Source organism: Ruditapes philippinarum, unplaced genomic scaffold (assembly GCF_026571515.1).
Source record: "Ruditapes philippinarum isolate M1 unplaced genomic scaffold, ASM2657151v2 ctg4328_1_1_1_1, whole genome shotgun sequence".
Classification (NCBI taxonomy): Eukaryota; Metazoa; Mollusca; class Bivalvia; order Venerida; family Veneridae; genus Ruditapes; species Ruditapes philippinarum.
The window spans coordinates 10,875-20,809 of NW_026864443.1; the positions used below are offsets into that span (position 1 = coordinate 10,875).

The 9,935-nt window shown below is 32.7% G+C and overlaps 1 protein-coding gene across 1 annotated transcript; it reads right to left on the reverse strand.

Annotated features, from left to right (window-relative positions):
* Nucleotides 1-1,222: 1,222 nt before the first annotated feature.
* Nucleotides 1,223-2,255, reverse strand: LOC132725560 (uncharacterized). The gene is made up of 2 exons (XM_060710696.1): nucleotides 2,117-2,255; nucleotides 1,223-1,855 (listed from the first exon to the last, which is right to left on the reverse strand). Exons 1-2 carry the CDS (start codon nucleotides 2,129-2,131, stop codon nucleotides 1,445-1,447), a joined length of 426 nt encoding a protein of 141 aa, XP_060566679.1. The 5' UTR covers nucleotides 2,132-2,255; the 3' UTR covers nucleotides 1,223-1,444.
* Nucleotides 2,256-9,935: the final 7,680 nt, after the last annotated feature.

Consider the following 9,935-nt stretch of genomic DNA (forward strand, 5'->3'; position numbering starts at 1 on the left):
TTTTGACTTCTTATCTGTGATACGCAGGCTTCATAACCTCTGATCCCCTTTCAAAATTCTATTTTATTTAGTTCCGCCCATTGTTTTCTCGTTTAGGGCACACGCTTTTTATTACTTGGGGACCATACGCCGCTTTTCATGGAATGGCACGGAAGTGTCACATTGAAGGTTCCATGATAACCGCCGTATGAACACATCTGCGGATGTTTCTAGATTCAAAATTCTACCATTTCATGTTTAAATGTTGAATTCTGCTTAAGCCGGTGCTAGGGGGCGTGGACGGTAATTTGCACTTTCCAGTACCGTCCATGAACAGGCTCAATCAAACCGAGCCTGCAACATTTTCAATTTTGCCGTGTTGGGCAATATTTTTTCGCACTATTTGCTTTTAAGAGACAGTTGGCTTTGCCTTTGGTTGTTTATGTTGTGCAATATGATCTTCCATCTTATCATACACTGAGTCCTCTGTTGTTGCTTTCCCGAAAACTACTTTGCTAAGTGTTTTACAAACTTTGGAATTAGATACATTTTATAAGATTTGTCCACCTCTTTTCTCAAGGAATAATCTAGCATCTGCAGTAACAGGTTCCTCAGTCTGGTCAGATTCATCATGCTGATCTTTAGCAACATCAAGACATACATTTGGTTCATAACTGTAATAAAATGATAAGGACGGAGCAATAACTGCATCACTGATGACACTAGAATTTAAATGGAAATATTCAACAACGCTTGAAAGCTAATTGAATGTTTATAGGTTTAGAGTGGCAGTGTAGACTTTACTTGCAACCTTACTTACCTCATTACGTGTTACAATGCGATCCCCTGACTGTCGCAGGTACTGGCGGCAAGCTGCATTCCAACCAATTTCAAACGGACCAAAGCATGACACATACATGGGATGTAACAAGTGTGAAAATGCGGTGGAAGAACAAACAGGATAATATGCTGCTCTCTAGCCCACCCAAATTAACCTAGAGATACGTGGCTCTTGTGACCATCATACAATATCAGAATTGGGCTATCACTGTTTCTAGCAGGAAGAAGTGGTTCTAAGTGGTCATGCATGTATGTTTCAAAGATTTCTGTATTAGACCAACCAGAGTCTGAAACAACTCCATGTGCCCCTGGTGATGCCCCTTCCATAAGTGCTGACTACATTCTAGCTCCAGGAAAAATGAAAAAAGTGGGACCTGATAACTTAAAGCATTTCTTCCCCCCTATAACTGTTACTATCTTTGACCTACCAGCTGTAACTGCTTGTGCCTTATACTGTGCACCTGCAATAATCTTTGGGGGTTTATGTTCAAGACTTTAGCCTTTTTCATCAATATTGTAGATACGTGATGGCTTATCTTTCAAGTTGTACTTGTCTAAAATTGACTCTAGCTCATTAAAGTATCTGACAATAGTAGGACGTGTTGCTGACTTTGCCCGAGCAATTTCAAGACTGCGTGTTTTTTTTTATCTTAAGGTTAGGCCACCTATCTAGAAAGCTATACAACCATGTAAGGCTGAATGGCTTATTTCTGTCACGGATTCCCAAATGAATGGCATAATCAGTAGCAAGGTTTATAGTTTCCTGCCTAGAATAGCCGTAACCTATCTCAGCCATGGTTATCAAGTGATTACAGAGGAAAGCTTCTTGTTCCTGTGTAAACATTGTCTGTGGACCAGACCTCAAAGTGTCAATGTGAACCCTGCCCTTCACCCTGTCTTTAAGTGTAGTGATTGGAATGTTATAACGTTTTGCAACTCTCTCTACTGGTAAACCTTGTTGCATAACAATATTATATGCCTCTTGCAAATCATTGGCAGAATATGATCTGTATTTGCCTCGCACATACGTCTGAGGCTGCAATAGAAAAAATGAAAAACTGCTTAGACTCATAAGGAAATACCATGTTGTGACGATATTTTTGGGAACAACCTGTATTTAAATTTGACTTGTCACGTGACTTTATGGGTACAATGGCTGCAGAAGCAGACGAAGGAAAACCTTTATACCAATATTTTATTGAAAATGAGTTTTAATGAGGATTTTGAGAGGGAAGTATTTTTTGTTTAGTAAAATCATGCAAATCATACACTACTCAAATCAAAATCGATCTTTTACCTGTCTAATTTCCATTTTGTTTCAGTTGACAGTTTAGCGTCATGTATCCAGGTTATGTTTATTTCCGGGTGGGCGGAGCTAAGTAAAATCACGCGAGATCACAGAAATAAAGGGAAATAACCACAACCGTCGAAAACATAGGAACGTCGAAAACATAAGATGCCACTATATAGCTTAGTCTGTTAATGTCTGTTTGATAAGACACGCTATTCGTAAAGTTTGATAAGACACGCTATTCGTAAAGAGGATAAAATAGCCACACATGTACATTGAAATCTAGAGTATGCGTCAGCTAATAATAATAGTAAATTTGATTTTGAGACGGTGACATATTAAGAGCAAATAATACAAATACAACTGACTTCCAATGTGGCTATCTATCTATGAAATATTTACATATATAAACAGAAAACTGAGACAACAATAAACAGCATTAAATTTTCACAAAAATGACAATTCTTTTTTTTATTTTTTCTATAAAACTATGTCATCTTATTAACTTTACTGACAACCTACAAATCAAACAAAACTTAAGTGAACATTTTCAGTGCGGTGTCTCCTTGTCACGAATTTTAGACATCATCTTTAAATTTAAATACAATATACTAAGAGACGTTGCATCTTTTATTTATTCTCTAAAATAATAACAATTTCTATTTCTTTAGTACGTATTTAGATTATAGCTATTTTACTTCTTTTAGTCTAACACAATAATTCGTTTTGAATAATGCGTTTAAAGTGATGACTATGATGCATATGTGGCATACTTTGTCACTTTAAAGAACTAGAAGACACGTATCACTATAGAAGGACTAACACCAAATCTGTGACTTGTGTACAATAAGTTATTCAGCTGCAAAGCAGCTGAGTCGATATGATTTTAAACAAGACGCGTGGTTTACTGCTGAATCACTTTATTTTGCGGGTCTTAAATGAATATACAAGTACATTAAAACATTCACATACATCAGCTTTACACTTTATGACCAATTTTAAATGTCTGGCTTTCTTGCAAAACATTTTCAGTTACATTTTCTTCAACAGGAAAGACAATGCTTTCTTATCATCTATACAAGTAATGGATTGTGCAACTGTCTGTAGTTTACCGAGATTTCATATTGTGAAACTAGGCTAAAATTTAATCATGCGTAAATACGTTGTCTCCACCTAAAGGGTAACTGTTGCGCATTTAGACAAAACGCACCATGATAAAAGCTTTTGCATTACAATGCCATAAACGTTTAAATTTATCAAGGTATCCATTTGTTGACTTTTAGAAACTAGGAAACTAAGTTCGTTTTGAAGAAATTAATCTTTTAAAGTTTTGTATTTTTCTTTTGAGATAATTTAGAACATAGTTCTGGTTTTCAAAATATTTAAATAGCCGCCTTTTATATAGTAAAGCTAGGTTACATATGTACTGTTTTATTTTAATTAGCTTTGGTAACGGGCATGATGGCTTTAAATAATATCTTACATACTACACTCTTACGCTGGTCATTTGCTTATTAAAATTTATGCCAAAAGCTTCTTTTACAATCGAGATTAAAGGCGTATGTTATAGTTACAGATAAAATGAAAACAATAGAATTTATTTAAAACAACTTTTCATTTATCAAAGAATTTGATATAATTAAAAACAAACAATGGTTTGGCGAGATCGTTTTAGGGTCATCTGCGCTTGCATTTGAATATTTGTTATTTCGGGTCATTTAAACGACACATAACGTCCGTAGGCGTTATAAATTAATTTTTATTCGTATTGATCTATATCATTACCATTTTGTCCTTGATCATAATAAAAGAAAATCAATGAATTAAATAAAATGTTTGCGTCCTGTTTTTTCAGTTTAATTAAAAGGAACTTGAAAAATATGTTTTAGAGGAAGCAATGGCTTTAGGTAAAGAGCAACAGTTTCACCTATTCTTGAAATTCTCAACAATCACTTGAAAGATAGTCATCTGTATCAGTAACTTTGACAACAGAGAAAATAAGTACTTGTTAAACTTGACCGTGAATTATATGTTCTCGAAAAAAGCACGTTTTTTCAAATTCAATGTCAGATCACTCGGAAACGAGCTGAGTGACCCTACGTAATAAGTTGCCTTTCAATACAATTGTTGATGCTTTAACCATCACGCACTTTATAACTATTTTAACCATGCCAGAATACACTTGTAATAGACTCGCAATTATCTTAAGTGGCTATTTGTATGAGTTACTCTTGAGACAAACAGCAGTGTTGAATACTCGATCTTACGGAAGTTATGTTGTAATATGTAACTGGCACTAAGTTGTTTGTCATAGTTATTCTGAACCATTGATAATATACTTGCAGGATATAGTAAATAGCTTGTCCTAAGCATTTGTTTAGTAGTACGTTGTAATAAGATTAATACAGATTATTGAACCACGTGCTAACATCAGGGCAAACAAGTATATTATTGTATTAAACAATTTATTTTCATCAACAATGTCAAGAGTAATATTAATTTATTCGTGAAAATCTCTTCAGCCCCCTCCCCCAATTGGAATCACCAATCGTTAGAACGTTCAAAGAAAGTGGTGTTAGGGCGCTTGCTTGAAGATCAATATGACGTATATTTAATATCACGGTTTCAGTACACTTAAATAAATAATCACTAAGCTGTCTGTCACGGTTGTCTGTGTTTTCGTAAACGTCAGTTAGTTCGAATTAGTATTATTAAAAAAACGGAAAAAGAAAAATATAAATACCGAAACTACAATAAAGTTCGTTCTTATATAAAGAAGCAATACAACTATATAAGAAAAAGTAGGGAAAATCTCTATAGATATGTGATTACATTACAATATATCAATGAATACAATACGTACATTTGGGCTTCCTGTAAAAATTGTACATGCGATACCAATCTAAAAAATATACAAGTACACATAGTTTATGGATTTCCCAGGAGCAAAGTTAATAACAGAGCAAACAAACAAATTGTGTTTCACATTAAGTGGCCAAAAACAGCTTTGGTTGTTGGAAACGTTTTGCACTTTGCTATGGTTTTAGTATTTTATTTTGTTTAGGTTTAGAAGAATTTTTATTTAAAGGGAAATAGATATATTTTATGCAATAATTCCATACAATTTTTCATTGTTTTCATAATCTTATGACTGATCCTCGAAAAATTGTAACAAAGAATGTCTTTGCTATTTTACACACATGAATGTAGTACTTAGAATGAAATGTTCCGAACAAAATATTTCGCTGCTATTTTTAATGTTTGGTTTTTACCGTTTAACAATGATTTTATGCATACACCCTTCTATTTTTCCTTACATGCATTTTGGAAGTATTCGTATTGAAAATTCAAACAATAAATTCTGCCGCAGATTAAAGCTCCGTGCACTTTAAATAAATTTACTGATACACAATGCCATCCAAACATTATCGGAAAAATGTAAAGTAAAGACACAACAAAGACTCTCGGGAAATTGTTTCATTTTGCGATGTTTCAATCTTAACTGAGTATTTAATAAGCCAATGTATAATCTAAGGTATCTGTATAATAAACAGGGAGTCATGGATTCAAGCCCTACTGGGGTCACGACCATGTTTCATTATTTAACACAATACTGATTAGATCAAAGAAACGGACAGTGAGTTGTTCAAATCAGCTAAAGATATTTTCCGAAATCGAGTCTTCGTGAATAATGTTTCCATCTTATCAGTCATATATGTAATTTAATATTTAAGTAGTTCGGCTGTAAAAAGAATCGTTCACTCGATAAGATTATGACCCAAGCAAAATATTTGATGTTTATTTCGTATCCCTTTTCCTTTAAAATACCTTTTCTATTTTGGGATTTGCATGGTGTTACTTTGGGTGTAATTCTGTGTTATTTACATATTAAAAGAATCGTAACACTTAATTTTGCAATAAGAAAAATATAATTATTTTATTTATGATTTAACGAAATGAACTTTATATTCAATTGTCATAAGAAAAATGATATTTTTTGTTATTTATACATTAATTACAAATGTACATATTACATAATTTGTCATCAGTTAAATATTTATATCAGGCACTTCAATAATTATTATTTATACAATTTCTAGTTCTTACTTGATGACTTAAAAGTATAAAGAAAGAGAATGCGTGTTTCCTTTTCTATCTCCATAAAGAAAAAACCACGTTTCATATTTAAATTTAATCCATTCATATCTGGTAAATATATCAAAATGTAATTGGATTTCACAAACAACAATAAACTGCAAATGTTCTACCCACTATGAGTTCAAATTAAAGAAAATTAGAATTAGAAATTAAAGAAGAATTCAGATTAAAGAACTGGTTGAAAGCAAGAGGACGTTCATGACTTTACAAAGATTGAAAATAAGATGTCTGGATAGCTTTTAAATTATTTCAATGGAGTCTAAGAAATTAAGAACTTTTCAAGAAAGTTGCTTAGTTGAGTTCTATATTCTCTTCACTTTTAAATATACAATGTAATATAACTATATCAGTCATCAATAATAAATTTCAAAGGCATGTTTGTACAGTTAAGTGAATTATATTTATTATTAAAAGCGTTCTTGTCCCACCAATACGCATCTATGTCGACTAGGAATATTCTTTATTTCTCTTCCAAAAACCAGGGCTGGGAATCAAAACTGCGTCGTATCCTACAAAATGTAAACAAACGCCGCCATCTTGGAGCGAAAAATGTATGTTTTTGTTTATAACTCTTTTTGTTGGAAATGACTGAAAACAAGATATATGTATTAACACGCTACACTATTTTCCGCTTCGTTCGGTATATGTTGCTTGCACAACTATTTTGTAAAACAAAAGTTATAGCGAACTTGCAACTCGAACCGGGGCAGATTTTTTATGAAAATGTGTGGATACGACGCAGTTCATATTGCTTTATCTATCGTTTTGCCTTCAAATCAATTATATATTTGTTTCAGAGTTCACCATAAACGTCAAAACATAATTTTGCATCATTTACTAAACTTTCATTTAAAAGAGATGTTTATTTTCCAAGAAAATAATGATTTTTACGAAATGATACGACGCAGTTGAAAATAAAATATGATACGACGCAGTTGTATTTTCATTGCAGGCTGATAATGGGTTAAACTATTTAAATTATGTGCTAGGTATGCCAATAACGTCCTACAACATTTCTTGTTTACAACTTGAAGTCAAAAGCAGAGGTCACTCATTGGTTTCATAAAAATGGAAATGTAAGGCTGCATTTTTCGGTCGCATTTTAGTACTAATCATAAGCATCTACAAATTCCGAAAAGCTGTATCAAATGCAATATACATTGAAACACGTGATCGCACACCAATATGACAACGTGTTCTACTGTTGCCTTAGCATGCTTATAAACTTGTTCCCATGAGTTCGAAATGGGGGTGATAACAATTTTTGATACAAAATTCAATATTCCAGTGTAACCTCCGCTGGACCCTGTATTAATCAGGAATGACTTTTTTCTTAAAAAAAGAGAAAACATTACACATTTTGAAAACGGGAATGCGCAAATTGCATGCCTACCGTTGTTACTTGTAATGAGCAATAATTTCCGTCAATTCCGTTATTACTTATGTCTTTCACGTGCTAATTTTATTGTATTCATTTTCTTAATAATCGACGAGGACAGATGAGCTTTATTATTTGAAACTGAACATTAATTTTTTAAATAATATTATAAATGGTTAAGCTACAATATATATTTGCAAGTAGGTTATGCGTTCCGTCTAGTCATTTTATGTTCAGCGCCGCGGAACTTTACCCCTGCGTTTCTTTATCGACGATGAGGAAAGGTCTACGAAATGTATTTTTTCTATATTTGCACTTAAGTATCATTCTTCTCCATCAAAAAACTTTTCAAAATCGAGTTACATTTGATACAACTACAAATTATTTTGTAAAAAAGGTGTCCGTTTTGCAAAGGTATTTTACGCTATGCACCGATAAATTTGATACAGATATAGGCAGACATGATCTTTCAACAGTATTGAAGAATTATTAAGTTTTCACAATATTGAACAGAAAATGTCAGATTATCGTATCGAATTTTCAACAGACTAGAGACATGACATCTTAACATACCTTCATACTAAAGTGCGATTTTTATTTGATAATGAATTGCCTGAAAACTTAAACAAAAGTTTCCAGAAAATGACTTCACAGAGGATTACCCCCTGTTTACATTGAAAATTTCTCTGCTATTAATACCGAAATAAGAAATTTAAATTTTACTCTCTTTATAATTATTTCAAATATTTATAATCTTAAAACTTCACACCAGAAGTTAATAAAAAGCTGCTTATTTGTACAGCTGACGTTAACAAATTTTGTTGACAAAGCAAATCAGACAGGTGTGTCCGACCGAGGCCGAGCTGTTTATGTTTACTGAATTCAAATCACTTGAACTGAACTGCTATGAATTCGAAAACCACCAGGGACTGTTTATTCTTTTGTGTGGAAAACCTATCAAGCTAGTTTCAAAATGTCGACGGTTTTCTGCAGGTACAACATTTTGCCTGAAATTATGCACAAAGGCGCACCTGAGGTCCTCGCCCCTAGTAAAGCTAATGTGTAGAGTGAAAGTTTGAAAAGAAACCACAAAAAAGCAGTCATTACCCAGAACATGCAGTCATTACCCAGAACATGCAGAACCACAGTTAACTTAGAGCGTAGCTAGCCAAAATGAATTTAAGTTAATAGATTTCTACATTTATTTTTTTTGCGAAAAAAATTAGGGATAATATTGAACATACAGGAAAATATAAGAAATTATTTCAGATATTATGATCAATAAGGTAAAATGTTCATGTTTAACTGAAAAGTAGCTTCCGCAATGTAAACTTTCAAATTAAATGTTATATTGGACATGACACATTGTATTCTAAATAATCAACAGAACATTGGTTTACACCGCAAATGATCTGGGTTTTTATCTAGCGCAAGTGATTATTCCATAAAATAGAAAAATATTGCCAAAATTATCCCTGTTGAAAAGACTGCCAAAAATACAACTGCGTCGTATTCATATTTTATTTTCAACTGCGTCGTATCATTTCGTAAAAATCATTATTTTCTTAGAAAATAAACATCTCTTTTTAATAAAATTTTAGTAAATGATGCAAAATTGTATTTCGAAGTTTATGGTGAACTCTGAAACAAATATATAATTGATTTGAAGGCAAAACGATAGATAAAGCAATATGAACTGCGTCGTATCCACACATTTTCATAAAGATTCTGCCCCGCTTCGAGTTGCAAGTTCGCTATAACTTTTGTTTTACAAAATAGTTGTGCAAGCAACATATACCGAACGAAGCGGAAAATAGTGTAGCGTGTTAATACATATATCTTGTTTTCAGTCATTTCCAACAAAAAGAGTTATAAACAAAAACATACGTTTTTCGTTCCAAGATGGCGGCGTTTGTTTACATTTTGTAGGATACGACGCAGTTTTGATTCCTAGCCCTGAAAAACAAGAATCCCCAGTTGTACGTTTGTGTATCCATGGTATCATTGTTGTATGACAGAGCCATACAAATATATCATAAACAGAAAAAAGAAATGTTTGATTTACCTATCAGTCTTGATCAAGCAAAATAACCAATAAGAAAATAAATGAGTGTTTAGTTCTATTTCATGGTATACAAAACATAGTGTTAGTTCATAGTTCTCCGTTATTTAGTATACGAGCTATCAAAATTAAGTCAAAATGTAATTCGCATTCGCGTTTTCAATATGTGTTCTTTCAAGAGCAAAAATTGACTTTTTTAAATTATGAATTAATGTCAATTAAAATGA